The sequence below is a fragment of the Ambystoma mexicanum genome, chromosome 4q (assembly GCF_040938575.1).
Source record: "Ambystoma mexicanum isolate Mex_15411 chromosome 4q, UKY_AmexF1_1, whole genome shotgun sequence".
Lineage (NCBI taxonomy): Eukaryota > Metazoa > Chordata > Amphibia > Caudata > Ambystomatidae > Ambystoma > Ambystoma mexicanum.
In genome coordinates, this window is record NC_090928.1 from 439,767,098 (window position 1) to 439,791,437 (window position 24,340).

General features: G+C 47.5%; 1 protein-coding gene across 1 annotated transcript in view; it reads left to right on the top strand.

The window, feature by feature from the left end:
• USP34 (ubiquitin specific peptidase 34) overlaps positions 1-24,340 on the top strand; it is a 3,618,222-nt gene that overhangs the window by 533,425 nt on the left and 3,060,457 nt on the right. The window contains exon 10 of the mRNA XM_069608012.1: positions 16,216-16,308. Within this exon, the coding sequence (XP_069464113.1) occupies positions 16,216-16,308 (93 nt within the window). The remainder of the gene's footprint in view (positions 1-16,215; positions 16,309-24,340) is intronic.

Sequence of the window (24,340 nt, forward strand, 5' to 3'; positions counted from 1 at the left end):
AACTCTGTAGTTTTGAGAGATTGGCACACACCACCTTCAGTGGAGTGCCAAAGGGATACCTAGTATTCCACTTCTCTCTGCTCCTATGACTCTTCAGTCACATAGACAATCACCTGTTATGGCTGGCGGCAATGGACGTGTTCTACCAACTATTGTGTATTTTTTATATCACAGGCTATGTCCGTAGCCTTGGTAGTGCACAATTTATTTTAATTTTATTTTTTGCATTTGTATAGCGCACATACAGCCCACAGGCATCACAGCACTGTTACTTGTGTCAGTCTTAGTTACATATAAGTTGCATAAATACGAAGTTGCATACATTTGAACATGAGGACATAAGAGTATAGTAGTTCATGGATGCAGAAGTGTAGTTTCAGAGGTACAGTTTCAGGGTTTGAGTACATTTTGTCATCATTATACTACCAATTCAGAAATAGATTCCAGCTAGGGACACTTAAAAGTGTTATGCAGTTGCCTTAGTAAACTCTTCCTCAGTTTGTGAGAAGGGTGGTGTTCACATAAAGAATGAGTTTTAGTTGAAGAGCATAGTTTTCACTGCTTTACGGAATGCTAGGTGGGAGACTTCTGCGCACAGGGGTGGTGGTAGGGCATTCCAGTGCATCGCAGCTAGGTATGGAAAGCTAGCCCCTCCAGCTCTAGTTCTTTTGACTCTGGGCATTGTGAGCATGTTAGCATATGGTGTTCTGGTCGGTCTGGTGGACCTAGAGGGGTTAATCCTTTTTGAAAAGTTCGGTGGAGCAGTGAGGTGGATGCACTTATGAGTAAGGGCAAGGGCTTTTAAGAGGGCTCTTTCTCTAACTGGGAGCCAGTGTGCCTGTTTCCTAGCTGCTGTGATATGCTCTTTTTTGTGTATTCCAGTGGCTGCTCTCAAGGCGCTGTTTTGTATGGTTTGAAGTTTGGAAATTTTTTTTGTGGAAGTGCCCTGGAACAGTGCATTACAGTAGTCGTGTCTCGATCCTGTGATGGCTCTGGCAATTGTGATGCAGTTATCCTTAGAGAGGAAGGGTCTGGCTGCTGTCAGGAGTTTGGCATGGTAGGCTGCTGTTGAGGCAATGGCATTGACTTGCTTTGTCATCGTTAGATTTGAGTCAAGATAGACACCTAGTGTTTTTACTGAGTTAGCCACTGGGATTTTAATGCTGTTGATCGTAAAGTGACTAAATTAGGAGTCAGGGTTTTTAAGTGTTTCCTTGGAGCCAACCAAGAGTAGCTTGGTTTTGTCTGAGTTGAGGCAGAGCCCACTGGCTGCCATCCATGCTTGAATGGTGTTGTATATGTGGTGAAGTGTCTTTGAGTCGGTGTCGTAGTCTCCAGTTAGTGAGGAGGATCTGGGTAACGTCAGTGTAGTTGGTGTACGAGATACCCAGGGAGTCAAGGATGAGGAATAGGGGCTGAGTGAAAATATTGTAAAGGGTGGGTGAAATATGAGCCTTGTGGGACGCCACATAAAATAGTGGTGGGTGAGGCTAAGGGAAGGTTCAAGAAGACTTGCATGGTTCTCCTTTGCAGGAAGGAGGCGATCCAGGCAGTGGCTTTGGTGGAGAGGTTGGCTGTGGTGGAAAGGTGGTGGTATAGGACTTGGTGGTCGACGAGGCCGAACACCGCCGATAAGTTTCCCTGCGTCTCTTGCGTCGTCCATTTGGTTTTTGAAGTCAAGTAGAGCTGTCTCCGTCCCGTGACTTGGGCGGAAATCTGATTGGCGTAGTCCGAGGAGTTGGTTCTCTTCAATAAATTGTTGTACCTGTTGGTATGCTTCTTTATCTAATATCTTGAGAAGGAAGGGGACTGTGGTGATGGGCCAGTAGTTATAGGGTAAACAGGGGTCCAGAGAGGGTTGTTTGATGAGAGGGCGGACCCAAGCTTCCTTGAGGCATGAGGGGACTTTACTGGAGGCAGAGGAGGCATTAACAGATGCTGTGAGGAAGGGGGTGAGATGGCTGGTGCAGTCCTTAATGAGTGTGGCTTGGCATATGTCTCCTTTACAGTTTGAGTGTTTGATGGATTGTATGATGTTAATCATGTCTGATTCTTGATTTCCTTGAAGGAGATGGGGTTTGGAGTAGTTAGAGACGGTTATGGTGCGGTGGAGGGTGGGGGGGATGTTGAGTGCTTGTTTGGTTGTCTGTATTTTGGTTTGTAGGGTGTTAATTTTGCCGTCCATTGCTGACTGGATATTATCACACCAGGTTTAATCATTGGTGAAGTTCTGTGGTGTTGGTGTAGGGGTCTCTAGGTCTCTGAAGATCGAGGACATCTCTTTGGTGTTAGATTGGTATTCTTGGATTCTGGCTTCGAAAGAAATGACTTTAGCATGAATGATAGCTTTTTTGTATAATAGGGGCACTCATGTACCAACTTTGGGCCTCCCCTCTTTTTCTGCCATTACTAGCATGGTTTTTCTTTGTTAGCCCTTCTTCTACCATTCTGGGAGGTGGAGGTCTGTGTGTGTTTTGCCTTTGGCGGGAACCAATGGGCTCCCTGCCTAGGCTCCAGAGTGTCTGGGCAGGCAGGAAGTGGGGGAGGAGTCTTCCACCCCCTGTCCTTTATCTGCCAGAGTGCCTGAATAGGACAAGCTCCCTCCCACAGGGGGTCTGGCTGTCCTGATAGTCAAACACCCCTTTCTGTAAAATGCAGGGAGAGATTAAAGTGCAGTGTGTGCTGGAACTGTATAAAAGGTGAGGCTTCTGGAGTGTAAAGTAAGTCGACCACAGGAAACAGAAGTAACCGAACAATAAGATGACAGAGAACCTCTGAAAAGGACTCCTCCTTCCCTTTGGCTGGTGGGAACAACCAGTCCCAAGAAGTACTTTGAAACGAGCCATCTCCTGAGGTCCTAAGTGCTTCCAGAGTTGTGGAACCCCAATACCAGAGCCCTGCTGCCCATTTCAAGTGCATTCTTTGCTGAGCCCGTAAGGACCCTCCAGAGATCTGACCCAACTCGCGCAGACCCCCTCACCAGTGTGTGGGACTGCAGGAAGCAAAGAAGATTGACCGGTTGATGCGTGTTCTTTGGTGGTGCTGCTGAAAAGGCACCAAAACCGCATGGTGAACCAAGAAGTTGCTGAAAGTCGCGCTACAGGTACTGCCTCGAGACTGCCCCTGAGAGCCACCGTCCATCGTCCTGCCTTTCGTCGTCACCAGACCAAGGAATCTGGAGGTCGATCCAGAGCTGCCACATTGCAGAGGAACCAAGACAAACACTTTCTTCAGACAAAAGGTACTGTGGGGAAAAAGGTATTGCTTACCTGATTCCAGGAAGTCGCTCCAGAGCGTAGAAGTGCATGTAGAGGTGTCCAGAGCAACCCCCTCTTACCTCTGGCACAAGCTGCTGCTTGTGTCCCCTTATCGAGTCAGTTTTAATGTCTCCATTAATTGTTAACTTGCTGCTTCAATAACTCTAGACACTGGAAGAAATCTACAGTAACTCTTTGAAATTCGCTGATTGTCAAGACTTCAAGCCCTCTCCGAACTGCCTTTAGCCTGGGTTGCGTTTTGGGACTTAAAAGACTTACAAGGCGAGGAAACCATTTCTAGAACCTTGAACTAAGCTCATTCCACACTAATTAGCCATTTTCCTCTCTTTAAGTAACTTAAATATATGTGTTTGCAGAGTAAGTGCATCTTTGTTGTACATGTTTAACTAAGACTCAGTGCACTTAGCTGCAGCTCACATCTCCCCCTTAAGATACGCCTGACTGCTCTGCCACTCTACCAAGGTCCTGAGATAGTACAGACTGATGCTAAGAGTTTGGGGATCTATAAACCACTTGGATAGCTTACTAAAGTCTTACTACCAGTAGGACCATCTACGTCTACAGGACATACATGTTCACCTGGACGACTGGCTGATACGCTCCCGCCTGCGGGAGCTGGCCACGAACACACGGAGACAACTGTCCGACTATTGACGGATCTGTGATTCTCCATCAACTATCTTAACGCCATCGCAGAATGCACTGTTCCTAAGTGCCAGACTCAATACAGTGTCTTGCCTGGCATTGCCCTCGGAGAAGAGGCTAGCAGCCATTCAAGGAAAGGTGCAACGGCTGTCGTCGACAAAGACAGCAACACTGCGGGCCATCAAGTCGTTACTGGGCAGGATGTCCTGCATCTACCTCGTCCGTCTCTGCAGGTTGCATATGCGACCCCTACAGGAATTCTTGGATACCGTGGATAAAGATGTCCGGAAGCTTCATGGACAAGATCCCTCTCATCGAAGAGTTCCGACGGCCGATAAGAGTGGTAGGGCGGTCGCTCCAACATTGCTCAAGGCACAGGATTTCAAAACCCCATACCAGGAGATGATCACCACGGATACCTCCCTGGAAGGTTGGGGAGTGCACACCGGACAGCTGCACGCCAGAGGCCTGTGGCTGCCACAGGAGAAGGATCTGCCTCTCAACATCCTGGAGCTACGGCAGTGTTCTAGGCACTAAATCGTTCTTTCCGTCTCTGAAAGGCAGGGTGGTGAGGATCTTCACGTACAACACCACCAGCATGTTGTACGTCAGGAAGCTGGGGGGCACTCGATCCTTGGCGCTCTCCAAGGAAGCGAAGGACTTGTGGTACTGGGCCATCGGACAGTGGATGTTCCTAGTCCCTCTTAACCTGGCGGGGGTCAAGAACACCATCGCAAACTCCCTCAGCAGGGAACTGCGCACCTGCCACCAGTGGGAGCTGTGCCAGCATCAGGTGGACCGCCTGTTCGTCAAATGGGGCATATCCCAGTTTAATCTGTTTGCGATGGCGGTGAACTCCAAATGCCAGAAGTTTGCCAGCAGATTACACCAGCCGAGGAGCCTAGGGGAGGTGTTCTCTTTCCCGTGGGAAGGGCCATTTCTGTACGTGTTTCCTCAGCTCCCTCTCCTGTTACGAGTCATCAACACAGACAGTGTTGATGCAAGATGATGGTCGTTGCCCCGGCGTGGTCAAAGCAGATTTAGTATCCGGTCCTTCTCAGCCTGTCAGTGTCGCCTCCAGTCAAGTTGCCGGTGGTTCCGGATCTTCTCACCAGAGAGGCAGTGTTAGGGAGAATTCTAATATCTGTGTTAATTCCCTTCTACCTTAGAGACCCCTAGCTCTTTTGCTGGACTTCCTGGAGAGAGTGAGACCTTTTTCCCATTCTCTCATGTATTTCTCTTTGATTTGAACTGTTAGGCAAGATTGTGTGCAGTATCCTTTGGAAGACTACAGCAATCCTGACCACCTGGCAATAGGAACCCAACCTTTGGTATAAGTCTGTACTACAAAGGTTGGTAGTGTGGTTGAGCAGCCAGGCTTATCCCAAAAGGCGTCAATGTGAGCTGTAGGGTTGTAACATAGTCTTTCACAGTGGTAAGTATCCAAATAACACTTCTACTCAAGGTTTCTTGATGAAAAAAATATTAGTTTAACAGTCCGTTGTTATATACGCTTTCTTCAGAAGGGAGCAAAACATGTAACAATTATAATACACTTCAAAACACAGTCTGTTTCTCTAAATCAGATGATACCAATTGGGGATGGCACACAGAAACTTCCTACACCCTCAGGCGACTTAAACAGCTAGGACACTGTGACATTGATTTATCACTGGTACATTTAGAGCAATACTGAGTTTAGTGTAAAGGATTAGATATGGGAATAAAACAAAGGTTAACAAATCATAAACTGGTAAGTACTTTTAAAACCCTCCAATGCAAAGTAAATTAACCCTTTCCTGGGGGAAAGGGAAAAGCCCAAAGTCAGAGGTTGAAGAGTCTCTCAGGTAGCCAGGGCAGTCAAAGTCCTGCAACACAATGAGAAGGTCGGCGGCAGCAATGGGCAAACTTCAATTCAGCGGCACTTTGCGGTTTCAGCTCCTCGCGTCTATAGCAAATAGCAACACTGCGGGTCTCAGATACCACTCTGGACTTTCCTTGCATCTGGGGTCCAGCACTCTGTTGAGATGGCTCAGGCTTGGTCAGTCCTGCTTCAGGGAAGTCCGGAGGATCTTCCTGGTGCTCGGGTCCGACTTAAGAGCGATGCACTCAATCTGGTGTTGGTTCCATGCATTAATATCCCCGCACAAATATCGGCTTATTAAGACATTGAACCTGCGGGGGACTCCCCGGCAACCCCCAAATTATTTTAAAGGGAGTGGGGGGACACCCACGTAACCCCTGCTCCCAATAACCCCAAATATTATCCCCACTACAACTATCGCCCATGGCCGTTCCCGACTACCATATATACTGCAATATTTTTGGTGGCGATAATATTACCCGATACCCTGGTGTTCCTCTCCCTGGCACTTTGGTTCCTGCAGCAGTGGAAGTACAGCCAGCTCCGAGAGGATGTCCAGACGAGTTCACTTTGGGGTTGATTGGTCCCATTAACCCAAGGGGAGAAGTCTTTCCATGCAGGACTTCTCTAGTCAAGGCAAATTCAGAGCTTCAGCACAGCAGCAGGGCTTAACCGGGCAAGCCAACGGTCCTGGAGTTGTTGCAAGCGTCTCTTCCAAGTTCTTCTTCGGATTCCTCCGTCCAGTGGTCCACTCTGCCTTCCAAGTCAAAAAGCCTTGCCTTTTATGCAGGTTTCTCCCATTCATTCCAGCCTAGCTGTCAATCAAACAGCAGGTTGACTGTCCTCCAAGGACAGCCATCCGGCCAATCACCTTTTGGGTGCATTCCTGTAACCAAGGGGATTAAGCACAGGAAGCGTTGGGCACCCCCCTCACTTCCTGCCCCGGCCAGACATACTGGAGCCAGTGGTGGGCTTCACTCGTGAATCCCGGCAAAGGCAAAATGAACAAAGGAACCAAACCCAGTTCAATCCCACTCAACAAACTCGATAAGCGGCATAGCACCTTGCGCTTATCAAGTTTGTCGAGTATGAGTAGGATTTACCCCATTGCATTTTATGGTACGGGATCTACGCCATTAGAGGCACGACCCCCAGATCCATTCTGTCTATGAGAAGACATCTATATAATTCTTGCACCGTCAGATTAACAGTTATTTCTTGTGTCTACACCAGTAGGTGAGATGTGTTTTCGCATTTAATGGAACTGTTAAACTAGGATACTCGTTTGCGAATACCAAGTTCTACTCCACTCGCGTTCTATGCCAGTTCACTCATGTGAAGGCCCAATTAAATGATCACCATATCCCCATTCAAGACATCAGGCCTTGAGCGACCGGTTAAGTCAAAACACATGTCGGCTGTTCACAATCTGATTAAATATCTTTGTGAAATCCCCATAAGTGTGTGACTAGAGTAACAACTTTATATCTCTTGCAGTGTTACCTTATTGTGGCAGTGCACAAGTTATCTCACTTCCAACCTCATTGTATCAGTATTACCAGATTTGACCCTTGTTTAGGGGGGCTCTGTGGAAGTATATACGCAGCAGGCCATTACCTTAGTACTTTACAGGTGGAGAATATAGCACATCAGTAGATTTGTCAAACCCTTTACCCATAATCAGCCTTTATAACTAAGCTGGCTACAGTTGATCCTCACCTCCACTTGTGGATCATTCAAACCTTGGGCTGACTGGTACAGACACCCTCTCTAAGTACAATTCCCAGGTGACTTATTTTAAATACATTAGAGCCGCTGATAGGCAAAGTTTGAATGCAGTACCCTCTGGGAACACTACAAGCAACTATGACTACAGGTATAAGCAACCCAACCTTTGGTATAAGCTTGTACTACACAGTTTTGGTAGTGTGTTGAGCAGCCAGGCTTATCTCAAGAGGGGAAATGTTAGCTGTAGTGTAGTTGCACAAAGAAACACAGTTACAGGTATTGAAATAAACTGTTACACTGAAGGTTTCTTGCATAAACAATTATTCATTTATTTATCAGTCAGTTATAAAGCCTTCTTCAGAAGGAAGCAATGGAATAGTAACACACAAATATACTTCAATACTGTACACTTTGAGTTTCTGAATCAGACAAGACCCTTTTGGGATTGCCCAAAGACACAACCTACACCCACAGGATACTTCAGTAACGAGGGTTCTGGGGACATTAACATCTTACTGTTGGCATTCAGAACACTCTTTAAAAGTTGGTAAAAGGCAAAGGTTATTAGAACACAAGAGACCACACATATTCTTAAGCAGTGCAGATACTTTTAGATTTCACTAGAAGAGTCATTCAATTCAATAGGCTAAGCCAAAGTCAATGGGCAAAAGTCTTGGATAGGATAAAGCACTTCTGGTAAGTCAATGAAAAAGTCTTAGCACAAGTTCTTAGGAGTCTTTGATGAAAAGAAGAATCAAATGTAGGGCTACAAGCAAATTAGACTTGTGAGTTGTGGAAGTTACAAGCACTTCTACAGTAAGAGGCAAGTTCTCTTAGGCTTGTTTTACAGTACCTTGGTAAAGAAGAAAAGATGCCGCTGATGACTTCTGTTCCTGTGCAGCTCTGCAGATCTCACTGTTCCGGGCCTCAGTCGTGGGGACAAGAGGGAGGATGCCGGGGGACTCCTGTAATGCACTGGGACTGCCAAAACCCGCAACCTACAAAATTCACTTTTAGTGGCTGTTTCGCATTTCAGCTACCACAAATAGCAACAACGCAGTTTCTGGCTGTCAAGGTGGACTGTCCTTGCTTCTGGGGTCCAGCATGCTGTTGAGTGGGCTTCGGCTTGGCCAGTCCTACTTTGTGGGAGTCCGGAGGATCTTCCAAAAGCTTTAGGCCAGCTTAAAAGTAACGCACACAATCTGGTGTCCCTCTCTCTGGCTCTACGGTTTCCTACATCAACTCTGTTGATGCAAACTTGGCGTTTTGGCACTGCAACAGGGCTTCACCAGGTAAACCAACGGTCCAGGAGTTGCAGCAGGCGTCCTCTTCAAGCTCTTCTTCAGTTCCTTCGTCCAGGTGTCGACTCTGCTTTCCAAGCCAAGAGACTTGCCTTTTATCCAGTTTCCTCCCATTCATTCCAGCTTAGCTGTCACTCACCAAGCAGGGTGGCTGTCCTTGCTGGACAGACAGCCAGCCAATCACCACAGAGTGCATCTGGGTCTGCTAGGAGACTACGCACCGGGAGTTTAGGGCACCTCCCTCACTTCCTGCCTACCCCAGAAACTCTGGAGCCAGAGGCGGGTTTCACTCCTGAAGCCTGCCAAATGCGAAATGAACAAAGAGACCAAACCTGGTTTGGCACACAGACAAACTCTCTAGAAGGACCTTTCCACAAAGACATGGTGAAAAAAGAAGACTGGGGACCATTTTGTCAAAGATGGCTCTGCACCATTTTGAAAAAGAGGACTCCTGCGGTTAGCGTTACCGGAGCTGCAAACAGCCGCAGTAAATGCAAACCATGGTAGTTAGGAACGAAACCACTGCCACCAGCCATACTGCGAGGAAAGGGTAAAATAAAAATGTTACATGAGCATTTAGACACATGGGATACTAAGTAACCCCTCCAGCATTCTATTGTAAGATAGGGTGCGCTGGGTCTAGCAAGTACAATGCTAAGTAAAGTCAATTTCACTGTACTTCTCTGGGAAACAGTAGTTTATCCCAGAGAAGGTATTTAAACCTTGGGAAATCTAAAAGACTTCCCTGTGCCACGGCACTGAAGGTGCTGTGTGACACAAAGATTGCCCACGCTATCAGCTCAGGAAGTTTTCATTCTATTAAAGACAAGGAGGCGAGCATTATGCTTTACTTTCTTTATTTGCTGCCACACCAGCACTTTAAAACTTAACTATAATACTGTACATTTATGTTCTTACAAAACCACAGTTATGGAAAACGAAAATGGACCAGTTTAAATGTTTGTTCCACATCTGCCTGTGATCACTGTAATCACCCGGGAACTACTAGTCCCCTGATACTCCTAGTCTCTGGTAGTCCAATCCTCCCAGCTCTGCACCTATCAGAGGGCAGCCTCCTGTATAAGAACCCTTGTGCCCAGGTCCTTTCCTCTTTCTTTGTGTCTGGCCCTCAAACTCAACAGTCTCTTCGCCAACGGAGCAAGCCTCTCTGGATGAACTGTAAACAACCCTCGGAACTGAAGGCTTTAAGGTCAAACGTGACCAACTTGAAAGAAACTTTACTCGATTTTGCGAGTGTCTTCATCCTGTAGTTTTCTGGTCATCTCCTAAAAGGAATGGAGAGTCATTATGAGGGTGGGAATGAGCAACAGTGATACAAAGTTAACCACGTGCCAATGCAACTGATATGTTACTATTCTGGGTGGGATATAATGCTCGCCTCCTTGTCTTTAATAGAATGAAGCCTTCCTGAGCTGATAGCGTGGGCAATCTTTATTCTATGACAAGACAAGAGGCTTGCATTATGCTTGTTCAACGCTGTTCACCACCCTGTTAGGTATTTCTGATACAGGCTTAAAATAGAATGTCTTGAAGGTCGACTCAGAGGACCAATCTGCTGATTTCATAATGTCTTGCAGCGACACCCCTGTAGTGAAAGCTTTTGAAGCCATCGCCCCCCCTGGCTGAATGCGCGCCAAAAAAAGACAAGTCAATCCCTGCCCAATGCATTATTTCTCTCACCCATCTAGCAATGGTCGCTGATGCTACTGCATGATAGGGCTTCCTGCGCGCAATGAGTAGCTGGGTCACTCCCTGTGGCCTAATATGCGCTGTTGCTTTCTCATAATCTTTGATACATTGCGCTATGCAAAGCTTTTTATTACTAGTGAAGTACGGGTAGTCAATCACTCTCGAATCTGTCTTAGTCCTTTTAGTAATGGTAAAAGATATGCCATCCGGATAGAATATTTTCCTATCGATTTCCAGAGCTTTGACATCAGAAACTCGCCTACAGGCTGTAAGGCGAAGCAGAATGGCTAGCTTTCCCGATAACTGAGATCGGGACAAGTTCTCGTTATCGGGCCATGTAAGAAAGAGGCGAAAAACGTCTCTAACATCCCACAACACTTTGTACTTGGGCATAGGTGGTCTTTTGAGCTTCATCCGCCTGAGTAGCCGTACAACTGCTGGGTGCTCACCTACCGCGGTAACATCAATCTCATCGTGGCCTGCTGAAATGGCTGACCCATACACTCCCACCATTCTGAAGGTGCCGCCTTCTTGAAATCTGAAAGCTAGGAAGTTGAGGACTTCTACTAAAGGGGCTGAAATGGGATCCAACACGTATTCCGAACACCACCTGGACCACCCATTCCATGCCGCACTATAGCTCCGAAGGGTGGAAGGCGCCCAGGAGTCTCTGATACAATCTGCAGCGAGTTGTGAAATTCCTGGTAGGTCCCATCTTTTCCTGAAACCCTGCATGCTATCAAATGTAGCGAGCCCGTGATCACTAGCGGGTGAGGATGGCCGGATGGGTCGAGAAGAAGGTCCGGCAGCTGAGGCACTATCCTCGGAAAATCCATAGAAAGTTCCATCGCTACTGGAAACCAAGGTTGTGCCTTCCATAGGGGGAGCACCATCACAATTTCTGCTTGGTCTCTGCAAACTTTCGCTAGAGCTCTCGTGATCATAATGAATGGCGGGAAGGCATAATGTACTGCCTCTGTCCGTGGTTGCAGGAAGGCATCTGTGCCCGCTGCATCCGGGTCTATCCTCCAGCTGAAGTACCTTGATGTCTTGGCGTTCATTCTGGACGCGAACAGATCTATGTGTAGGGACCCCCATAGATTCTGCAATCGCTGGAAGACTTGGGGGTGTAGTTTCCAATCGCTGGAGTCATCAAGATAACATGAATTCCAGTCTATTTCGTTCTGCTTGCCTGGTAAGTATTCCGCTGATACGGAGATTCTATTTTGAAAACAGTAATGCCAGAAGTTCTTCGCTAACTCGGCTAGCATTTTGGATTTTGTACCTCCCAATTTGTTTATGTATCGCACTGCGGAGATGTTGTCCATCTTGAGCAGTACGCAACATTTCACCTTTTCTTTCGTAAAAGCGCGCACTGCAAAAGAGCCCGCTAATAACTCGAAACAATTTATGTGGAGTTGTAACTCTTCCTTTGACCACTTCCCTCCTGTCTGCACATGTTCGCATCTGGCTCCCCAGCCTGACCTGCTTGCATCTGATTCTATTACTAGTTCTGGGGCGTCACCAAAAATGGCGCGGCCGTTCCAGGCCTCCATATTTTCTAGCCACCAGTTGTGCTCTGTGAGGGCTTCGTGGTCCAAAGTCACTAATTGATGATATTGCAGACCTCCTTGGAGATGTTTTATTTTGAGCCTTTGCAGGGCTCGATAATGAAGAGGACCCGGAAATATCGCCTGAATGGAGGCTGCTAGAAGACCTACTACTCTGGCTAGTTTGCGAAGGGAAATAGTCCCTTTCGCTAGCACTGCTCTGAGTTCTTTCTTGATCGCTCTCACCTTGTGACCCGGGAGCTCGAGGGAGGCTTTCACTGAGTCTATTGTGAAGCCTAGAAAGTCTATCTTCTGACCGGACGTAGTTGGGATTCGCCTAGGTTCACTAGGAATCCTAGCGAGGTGAGGAGAGCGAATACCCATTGAACGTTCTTTGCTAGAGTAGCTTTCTCTGATCCGCAGACGAGAATGTCATCTAGATAGATAATACGTATGCCTCTCTCTCTGATGGCTGCTGCCACCGGTTTCATGAGCTTGGTGAAGGCCCAAGGAGCTGAGGACAGACCGAACGGGAGACACGTGAATCTCCATACTTCTCCCTTCCATCGGAAGCGCAAATACTTCCGATAAGAAGTTGCTATCGGAATCGTTAGGTATGCGTCTTTGAGATCTAGACGAGCTAGCCAGTCTCCGGAGCGCAGAAGGTCTCGGAGAAGATTAATCCCCTCCATCTTGAAATGGTTGTATAACACCCATTCGTTCAAATCTTTCAGATTGATTACTGGTCTTATTTTTTCCCCTCTGTGAACTAGGAACATGTTGCTGAGGAAACCGGGATCTCTCTGGAGTTCGCGCTCTATCGCATTTTTGCTTTCTAGCTTTCTGAGCTCGCTGTGCAGGAGCGCTGCTTCCTCTTGCGCCATAACTATGGGGCGGGGTTCTGTTCTCTGTACTGGCGTACCTATAAACTCTATCTGTAGGCCTGTTACTGCCTGCAGCACCCATGCATCGCTTGATAATGCTTGCCATTCGCGCAGGTAGTGGGAGGGTTCTTCCTCCTACACTCCGACATGCTGTACTCACCGCCTGCTGCCCCTGGTTGTCTGTAAGATCCTCTTCCCCTGCGGCCTCTAGGGAACCTCGATCTAGCCGGGAAGGAGCCTTGTTGTCTGTAGTCCCAGTACTGGGCGCTGTGATTGTAGGGCCTTCGTTGGGAGTTATAACGACCGGACGAGCGACCCCCTATGTCGTCCGGTCCCGGCAAAAATCCACCCTGGAAAGATTTTTCTGATTGAAGTCTGGGCCTTCTCTAAAGCGCAATAAGTTCCTACAAACTGCACCATTTCTTTGGCGAACGCCTCGCCGAACAACAGACCTTTGGCACCTTCACACGATTCATAGGTGGCCAGGTCGCTCAACTTGTTGTCAATCTTCAATAAGATTCCTCTTCTTCTTTCTGAAGATAAGGCACAATTGGCGTTGCCCAATAGGCATACTGCTCTTTGCGCCCAGTTGCCCAGGACGGTTGCGTCTATTGGCGTACCTGTATCTTTTGACTTCTCAGCAAGGTCCATAATTTTTGCTAATGGACCCGAAATGCCCAGGAGCTTATCTTGACATCCTTTCCAGGCTCGGTCCACGCCTTTCCTGACGTCTCTAGGTGTTTTGGTCACAAACTTAACCATCTTGGGGTCTAAGTCAGGGGTTTCTGTTAGTTTATTCGGCAGCTCTGGTCTAGGAAACTCAGATCTCATTCTCGATCTTACCTCTCTTTCTAGAGGTTTTCTGATATGCTGAGCTATGTAAAGTGCCACTCTAGGGGAAGGTACCCATTCTGAGGACTTAGGGTGTCGGATGGCCTCGGGGTCGAACATGTCTGCCGTATCCTCCATGATTTGGGGGTCATCCACACCTTTACTGATATCTTCTTCTTCCTCGCCCCTTCATCATCGGGCGAATAGCCCTCGTCATCGTCCCCTAAATTGTACACCCCTGGAGTACGGGGTCTATCCTGGCCGTCTCTGTTCTTTGCCAGGAAGGCTTCTTTAAGTCTGGCGACAGGGTCGCCTGTCAATTGGGGAACAGTTTTAACCCTTTTAGCGATGCCCGGGGGGGTCAAAGAGTGCTTGCTCTTCCTGGCTACTTTACACCCTTCTCAACCCCTTTTTGGGGGTGTCCTGCTGACGTTCCTTCATCAGGGCTACTAGCCCGTCTCTTTCTGGCTGTGTTCTGTTTCTGTTGTTCAGCCATTATCATTTCCAGAGTCTCCAATCTCTTCGTAATGGGCTGCACCCCTTGAGAGACCGCTTGCTGCAAGGCGTCTCCGAGCACCTTCTTAAAACTCTGTGTCAAGTCTGATTCTTGCTGGGAAGGATCCTCTTCCCACTCTTCTTGACTCCACTACGGAGAAGTGGAAGGGGTGTTGGTGGGGATGACAAACTGAGCCATAATCGAGGTGTTGGCAGGGCCAACTGCGTGGAAGTCATCAGATGAAGGCTCTTCAGGCTCTACACCCGTTTCTGAGGAGTACTGTAGTGTGTGTCTGTAAACCGCTTCTTGCGATTTATAACGTAATCAAAAGATATATATATATATTTTTTTCGAAAATAAATCTGGAGCTCTGGTTGACTACTTCCCTCGTACGCGACTGCAAGCGCAATGTGAGCGGAAGCTAGAATCCCTGGGGAAGCTGGGGAAAAAACCTGAGGGGGTTCCCGCTCTCACAGGTCCTAACGGCCGCCGAGTTCGCTGGCGCCGATTATTACAGAGCACAGTGCTCGGCAGCCTGAAGCGAGCGGAATTGCTCGCGGCTCCGGCCCTCGCTCGCTCTTCACAACACTCGAACTTGAAAGAAGTATAATGCGTGCTTACTGAATGTAATACGCTGCGCAACGCTCGCGCTACGCGTTCAGGTAAACTCTGTTGAGGAAAATGAAACTAATTCCATGCGCGCTACGATGTAATGCCATACTGATATACACATATCACATAAATTATAGAAATATATACGTGACTAACAATTCTTCTATAAGCAAAGATAGAGAAATATGTCACTTATCTTATGGCAGCAAAAAGAAAGAGGAAAGGACCTGGGCACAAGGGTTCTTATACAGGAGGCTGCCCTCTGATAGGTGCAGAGCTGGGAGGATTGGACTACCAGAGACTAGGAGTATCATGGGACTAGTGGTTCCCGGGTGATTACAGTGATCACAGGCAGATGTGGAACAAACATTTAAACTGGTCCATTTTTGTTTTCCATAACTGTGGTTTTGTAAGAACATAAATGTACAGTATTAAAGTTAAGTTTTAAAGTGCTGGTGTGGCAGCAAATAAAGAAAGTAAAGCATAATGCGAGCCTCCTGTCTTGTCATAGAATTGTAAAAGATTATGCCTATGGAGTTTGTCAGACTCCATAACCAAAAGAAACACCGAGGTAAAATTCACACAAAAATACATGAGAGAGTGGGAAAAAGGGTCACACTCTCTCCAGGTTAAAAAAATCAAGTTCTCAAAATCCAGCAAAGTGTCTGGGGGTCTCTAAGGTGGAGGGAATTAGTACATTCTTGAGGACTCTCCCTAACAGCCGCCATTTAGGGTTCTACTGAGGTAGCAAGAAAGGCACCCTGTGTGGTAAAAATTGCCACACCAGGCACTGCTATGACATAATGCGTCACTGCCATTAACCAGAAGCTGAGCACATTGCTTGGGCAAAGCTACTGGTCCATGAAAACCATTGCAGTAGAGGCCATAATAGTGCTTAGGGGGCACAGAGCATCCAGTCGTGTTCCATTTAAGACCTAGGTAGGGACTCGCTGGGGATAAATGTGCAGGGTTTTGCATAAAACAAGCAAACATTTGAGGGGACTCCCAAAGTGACCATTCTTCCTCTCGCAATGCCATGTAGGACTAAGCTAACTGTGAACAAAAAGTTTGTGATAGATTTTCTAAAAAGCATACGTTTTAAAAAAGAATTGACATCAATTATGCATTCATGAATATATTAAGAATTATGAAAGTATCTGTAATTTTGAAATGGTTAATTTTATGCACTATTTGTTTTGTACACTTAGAGAAAAATATATTCATGCGTTCATGTGTTCTTATAAATTGCTTTATTTTTTTAGTAAAGCTTGTTCATCATGCATTTAGTACAACTATGCTCTGTTTTTATTGTATAGATTATCAAACAGTGCCAAGTCATTTTGAATTTTCTCGCTGCTGAAGGTCGTCTTAGTACTACGCATATAGACTGCATATGGGCAGCTGCACAGGTAAATGTGGACTTGTAAATCCTATTTGCAGCATTTTATAAATATGTATTAAGTTCTGTATGATAGCTTGTTCTCCTGTAAACTGTTTTGCGTGGCACCTGGTTACCAGCTATTGCCAAATTATGTTATCATAAAGATGCCTAATACATACCACACATGTTCTTATATAAACAATTTTTCTTTGTTTGATTCAATAAGGCTTTTGTTTAATATTATAGTTTCCAATATTATTCAATGCAAATATGTACGATAAGCAATACATGACCAACTTTCTTAAAATAGAGCAGTGAGGTATGAAGAAAACATATAAGATAAAAATATATTACAAATAAAACTAGCCATAGAATATATATATATATACCACTATTATAGCAATAACTGTACAATAACTAAAATGCAGAGATCAGATATTAACTAACTGTATGAAACTGACAAAAATTGTACATTTAATTAATAAGCTGTAATAACATAAAGGGGACATTTTTCATGAAATTAAGGAAACGTAAGTTGGACACAGATAAGTCAAATACATTGGTAATTAAATGTGCAAAAGCAAGACAGATATTTCATATAATAGTGAACTGTATTGGAACTTAAAAACCTGACAAAGGGGCCAATTTTTCATGATGTTCGTACATCATATAAACTTTTTTGCTGTAGTTTTCAGGTCCTGTGATCTGAACATATAGGAATCCACCAAGTGTTAATAAGATTCTTTGCACCTTTCCAGTATTTTGCAATACTTTGAAAAAAAGAACAATTACATTGAATGGAATTAGGAGATTTTATGTACATGACATCGGATTGCCTATCGAATTCAACATAATATTCTAGTAAAATAGAGGGGCATGGAATTTATAAATCTGTTGTATAGTGACCTAATTTGGGACCAAAACCCATATACCAATTGCGATAATCAAAACGCATGTTTTAAATCGGCTGCCCTTTTTTTTGGAACACCAGAATGTATCAAATTGTTGAGAAGAAAATCTTGTAATTTGTTGAAGGGTAAAATGTGCTCTGTCATTATGAAAGTATAGATTGGATAATATTGGCTGCAATGCTGGAGTTAAATGCACAATTCATTGTTTGTACTAACAGTCTTATGGGATAGTAAAGGAGGCATCCACTTCCAATTCATGGTTTAGTCTTAGATTTGAGACTGAAATAACTTTGAAAGTTCATACATTTATAAATAGATGCAGCTTTATTAGAAACAGATTCCAGTAATACAATTATGTTTGGATATAGGTTTGACTAGCAATCATTAATAACATTGATCAGATTCAAATATGCAGTCAATTCTGTATTATTTAGATTAAAAGAAGTTTGTAGTTGCGTGAAGGGCATGAATATTTGATTAACTACTTGTATGACACTAAAAATATCTCTACCCAAAAGACCCAACATAAGGAATAGTCAGATATTTTAATGTGCTTGTTGAACCAAAGAGCATCATTAGCTGGGATGCTATCCCTGCCAATAGTATTAAGAAATACATTGGTAAGGAAACTATATTTCTCCTGCATTGGATCTTTAATGTATTCACGTGCTGTGAATATTTCCCGTCATCAGGCTGGGAAACCTCGGTAACTTTAATCTAGTGTTTTCCTATGGAAACTTTCAACACTTTAGTGTCCTATCGACGTCTTTTTGGTTGCTTTAGGCTACACCAATAGGCCGTCTGGTATAAATTGCCCCGCCCCACGGCTTCCCTTCAGATTTCAACTGTCTCCAAACTGTTGGTATCACCTTGTGTTTGCTCTCGAGTTACTCTTCGTGTTCTACCCTTGCTTTTACTATTTGGGCCATCATGTCATCTGTGGGCCTGAAGAAATTGTTTAGGCCTTGTGAAACCTGCGGCCTGAACAACGTCTTCGATTGTCTGTATTGTCTGTACCCCAATCATTCCGCGGACGCCTGTGAGATCTGTCAAGCGTTTTCTCAGAAAACACTGAAGGATCGCAACCGCCGGTTGATTTGTTGGCTCAGCGAAGGCACTTACCTGGGTTCGGAAGTGGGTTCGTCCCGGGGGCGCAAGTCTTTGGTTCCAGTGGTGAAGGTGTTGTCTACGTACCAGAGGGCAAGGTCTGTGGAACCCACCCTTTAATAAGCCGCGTGTGGGAGTGCCAGCGTCGGAGGTGGGGAGAAGCGATGGAGCCTCTGGATCCAGGTCGCATCAGTCTAAAGGGGCGAGTGGGCCCTCTCTGGCCACGTCGGCAAGACTGGAGAAGTGGAAAGAAGCGAGTGCTAGGCCCAAGAAGCCAGGGCAGAAGGCCACAACGGCAGAGAGGGAGAAGTCGAAGTCCCGAGAGTTCTCCTCTTGGAAGCACTCATCGAAGAACCAACATAGGTCGTCTTCCAGCCGTGACTGTTCGAAACATTATTCCAGCACTTCATCGAAGCGGGCTGCTTCGCCGGAGAATTCCAGGCCAGTGGAGGCCTTAGTGCCGTCGACGAAGGGTTCATCGACAGACGATCCTCCATCGACAGTGGTGCTGCCTTCACTTCCTTCATCCACAGTGGTATTGTCTGCTCCGTCGGCGACCGGGCTGGGGGCCTCGTCAACGACCGTGCCCGACAGCGGGCCACAGTTGCTATCGGCAGCTCTGCTGTGGACAGATGGTGGTTTGTTGCCTACGGGGGGACCAGTGGTTGTTTGGGGCTGGCTTTGGTTGCTGCCGGTGGACATCCTTCAGCAAGACCAAGGTCCATATCCTGTGTCCTCTAGTCCTGAGGACGAACATAAGCCATTGTTCGGTCCATCTGCGCTGAACCTGCAGTCGGCAGGTCCATCTACGTCGGAGGGGGTTGGGACTGACCCGCCCCTCTACCGTTTGGTGAATCCGTACTCTCTGCTGTCCATGCAGGTGTTGAGTACGCTCCAGTCATTGTTGGGACAATTGGATGTGAGGCTTCCGGCGGCTCCAAGCCCGGTGGCTCCGGTGGTACACAATGTGCCCGTGGAGGCCCCTCGACCAAGTCTCCCCAGGAAATCTGCTCAGGTGCAGCTGCCATTACCGTCGCCGGTGGGGTTGGGCCTTCCCAGAGGTCATCCAGAGGAAGGGGAGCTGGTGGTCCTCGCAACACAGTGTCCTTGTTACCCAGGAGGGCTGATACCTGGGATACTGACCCTGAAGTGGAGCCTTCTAGTAGCCCAGCTCAGCCATCGCCGCCGGATGATGTGGAGGCCTTTCACGCAATGATGGCGAAGGCTTGCCAAGAGTTTGTCCTTGCTCCTGAGGAGGAAGGAAAAGACTGTTTTCTCTTCGATCACATGAGGAAGCGACGGAAGGCAGTCTTCTCCTTCTCCATTTGCACCATCCTTTTTTCAGAACATGCAATGAAGGGGCGTCTTGAGGAGAGGTTTTAAGTGCCGGAATCTACCCACAAATGCCTCACGTCAGAACCCACGCCGGAGTCATTGCGGTTAGCGGCGGCTAGTCGGAAGGCGAAGAGCCAGCACAAGTGTGCTACCCCCTAGAAAGTGAAGCCAGGAATCAGCATGCGTTCGGAGAAAAGGTGCTGATGGTGGGTGCTACAACAGTGAAAGTGGCAAACTCCTTGGCCATTATGGTATGGTATGACAGGGAGATGTGGCACCGTTTGGCTCCGCTCTTAGATCTCCCGTAGCAACAACGCAAGGAAGCTATGCTGCTGGTTCAGGAGGAGTTGTAAGCCTCCAACCACAGCATTAACATTGCAGTGTACCTGGCGAAATCTGGGTTCAAACAAATAAATAATGGGGTTGTTCTCCGGAGGCAGAGGTCCAGCATAAAGTAGTGGACATGCCCTGTGAGGGTGAGCAGCTTTTGGGTGAAAAAATCGACGAGGCGCTGAAGTGGATGAAGTGATTGAAAGAAGATTCTGAGACGGCGAAGTCCCTGGGTATGCTACAGAGTGGCCGCTCTTTTCGCCCCTTTCAGGCATTTCGAGGGGCCTCTGGAAATGCCAGATTTGCGGCTTCACGCGACAGAGGATGAGGTCGCCCCAGTTACTCTTCCCAAGGCTTCAGGCCCTTGTTCCAGTCCACCCAGAAGGACGGGGACTATCAAGCATAACGTAAGAAGGGCCCAGCCACCTCGGCTGCTAAGGGCTGGGTGTCTAAGCCTCAGCAATTACTGCCATATAGGCAGTCAACTAAGGGGGAGAGTTTCGCAACACATTGACGAGTGGCATCTTATTACTAGGGACAGCTGGGTGCTGGATACAGTACGGCACGGCCACTCGTTGGAGCTTTGGCATCCTCAACTCCCTATTCCGCCGGTGCAGGTGGCGCAGCCGCATCTCCGTGTTGCAGCAAGAGGTGGAGCCCATGTTGGCGAAAGGGACAATAAAACCAGCCCCGGTGTCGGAACGAGGCCAGGGTGTGTGCTCCCGTTATTTTGTGACAAAAAAAGCCAAATGGAAAGGCCTATTCTGGATCTTCGGCCGTTGAACAAAAATCTGCACCGCCTGAAGTTCAAGGTGCTCACGTTACACGATGTGATACGCTCGGTGCAGCTTTGGGAATTCCTGGCATCATTAGATCTCAAAGACACTTACTACCACATCCTGATGCTGCCGCTTTGTGGTCAGTGGCAAACATTATCAGTTCTGTGTCCTCCCGTTTGCTCTGAAGTCAGCTCCCAGGACGTTAACCTAGTGCTTGACTCTAGGGGCTGCTTTCCTCCGCAGGGAGGGGCATCGTGTACCCGAACCTGGACAATTGGTTGGTCAGAGGGCTGTCGCCGGAAATGACATCAGAGTCTCTCCAGGGTTCCATGTGCCTGTTAAAATGGATGAATACTATCGAATGCCATCCAGGGAGTTGGTTTTTCTGGCACTCAATTTCTTATGCAGGAAAATCTGGTGAAGCCATCTGGCAAAAAAGTGGAGAAGTTGCAGTCCAAGGCGGGCGAGTGGGGCCCGGGAACTACGGTCTCGGCCTGGAGTTACATGTCGCTTCTCGGCTCCATGGCTTTCTGCATTCCGCTCATCCCGAATTGCCGCCTGTTCATGCGACCGGTGCAGGAATTTCTCGCCGACCGGTGGTCGCAGAGTTGGGGGGGGGGGTTATAGTCGGACAAAGTCGTCCTCTCACGTGTTCTGGTGGAGGCCCGGTGGTGGTGGTGGACTTGCTCCGAAAATCTTGCACGAGGCATGCCCCGGCTGGAGCAGACTTTCAGTTCATGATGGTGATGGATGCTTCCCAGGTGGATTGGGGGGGGGGGGCGCAACTTGACCAGTCTCAAGTCCAGGGCCTATGGTCTCAGGAGGAGGCATCATTGCACATCAACGTTGATGAGTTGAAAGTGGTGCACTGGGCTCTGAAATCCTTTCTACCTCTCATTCAAGGTGCAGTGGTTTGCATGTTTACAGACAATACCACCACAATGCTCTATTTGAGGAAGCAGGGTGGCACGCATTCCCGGCTCCTGTCCAGGGGGGCTCAGGAGGTCTGGCATTGGGCCATTGCTCACGGGATTCACATTGCTGCTTGTCATTTGTCGGGGGTTCAGAATGTTCAGGCAGACACTCTCAGCAGAGACGCGGGTCAGTTGCACGAGTGGCAGCTGAAGGAAGAACAGGTGACGAAGGTCTTCCAGAAATGGGGGTTCCCCCTCTCGACTTGTTTGCCATGCCGGAGAACAAGCAGTGCCTGTGGTTTGCGTGGGTGGCTCATCCGGAATCAAAGGGAGGCGCATTCTCTTTCCCGTGGACGGGCCAGTTTGCGTACGCGTTTCCTCCGTTTCTTCTGATGTGGAGAACGATCCAGTTGGTGCACAAGTACCCGTGCAGAGTGATCTTGGTAGCCCCGTTCTGGCCCAGGTAGACTTGGTTCTCAGATCTCCTTCATCTAGCGGTGGAAGAGCCACTTCGTCTGGTGTAGGAGCAGGATCTGCTGTCACAGGACGAAGGAAGGGTGTGGCATCACGATCCGTCATCTCTCAGGCTGGCAGTGTGACTCCTGACCACTCGGAGTTCGGTCATCTAGGTACCTCGCAGGAGTGTCGTCGGATCCTGGCGGCGGCAAGGACGCCTACCACCAATATCTCTTACAGTAGAAAATGGGCGAGGTTCTGTGCCTGTTGTGAGGAGCAACCGGACATGCAGCCGTTGGAAGTATCTCTGACCCAGATTCTCCCTTAGCTGCTGAAGCTGGCGCAGGGCGGCCTGGCGTTGTCATCGATCAAGGTGCATTTGGCTGCCATTTCCAGGTTCACGAGACGGCGCCATGCTACTCCGCTGTTTAGTGACAGATAAGCATTTTCTAAAAGGACTTCTTTGGACATTTCCCCCGGAGAAAAGGTTTGCTCCATTATGGAGTCTCAATGTGGTTCTCTCTGCTCTCATGAAGCTGCCGTTTGAGCCCATGTCGACGGTGTTCTTAAAGTTCCTCTCGTGGAAAGTTGTGTTTCTGGTTGTAATCACATCTGTTAGAAGGATGTCGGAACTTTAGGCACTGGTCATTGATCCACCGTATCTGCGATTCATGAGAGACAAAGTTCTCCTGTCTACTAATCCTCACTTTATCTCGAAAGTGCCGTTGGAGTTTCACAAACACGCTATGATTGCCTTGCCCGCGTTATTCGCTAAGGCGACCACGCCGACGGAGAGAGCTCTGCACTCCCTAGACATCAAGAGGGCGTTGAAGTTTTATCTGGACCGTACTCTGGGCTTCAGGGCTTCAAGCAGACGAGACAGCTGCTTGTGGCTTTTGGTCCCGCCAACAAGGGGCAGTCGATTTCCAAGCAAGGACTTTCCCGTTGGGTCTCATCTACAATTTTTTTGTCACAGGAAGGCTGGCAAGCCTTTGAGGGGGACTCCTTAGGCCCATTCTACAAGGTCCACGGCGTCGTCGTCAGCACTATGGGCTGGTATACCGCTCAGTGACATTTGCCAGGCAGCATCTTGCGCGGTGCTGCATACCTTCACCAGACACTATTGTCTGGGACAGCAACATGTAGAAGATGTGCAGGTGGGACGGGCGGTCCTCCATCGCCTGTTTCAATAAGGTAGGCCCTGCAGCTTCCGGGGTTTGTTTTACTCTTATCACTTGCTGGTTTTTGTTGTCATGCATGTTGTTGGATGTTATTCATTGTGTTCATGGCTGTGGCCTGGTGCATGAGGTTGGTTTGCCTGTCATGCGCCTCCAGGTTTGTCATACTGCTAGGTAATCTATTCCCAGCATGTGGATCCATGAAAGATCCAATGCTGGAAAAGGGAGTATTAGGATGCCTTCAAAGTGGTAGTCAGAGGTGCAGCTATTGGGAAGACGGCAGGACTTAAAGGAAAGGTCCTGTCAGAACTTGGGGGGATTGAATGAGAAATAGAGCAGATGGAATCGCAAGCGGGGTCACTAGGGGAGGAGCCACTCGAGCTGGTATCCCTCAGCATACAGTGCAAGGCAATTTGGGAGAAACTGGGGAATCTGAATTATGCGAAGTATACGCTAAGATTACATGCTGATGGGGATAAACAGGGAGGTTTTAGGCCTGGCTTACTAAACAGGAAGTAAGGAGCGTCCGATCAATTTGAACAAATATAACACGAGGGAAGAGGAGAGGATCCAGGTGGGTATAACCTACGCCAAACTATCGGGTATCTCCATCAACAAAGCAAAATCTATCATATACCCCCTTGCAGAACTCAGACATGCTCCTATGGAGCAGTTACCACGCCTGGGTCTTATGTGGGCACCACATACTTTCCGTTATTTGGGTAAAGATATATATCATGACCCATCTCTCACACACAATGCGAACACCCAGATGCCTCTAGAAAAGCAATGAAGTCCATGGAGTTTTGGAGAACATTGCTGTTGGGGATGATAGGAAGAGCAGCTCTCCTGAAAATGACGCTCCTTCCCCGTGTTAGGGAGGATTCTCTGTTTAGGCTGAATTTCCCTACCTAGTGAGTCCCCCAGCAGCTTTGCTGGATTTCTGGGGTTTCTTTTTTTTCTCCTGCCAAGAGTGAGACTCTTTTACCCTCACTCTTGGGCAGGTTTGAAGTGTGTTTTCTTGGTTAAACCTTGTGTTGAATGGGCTAT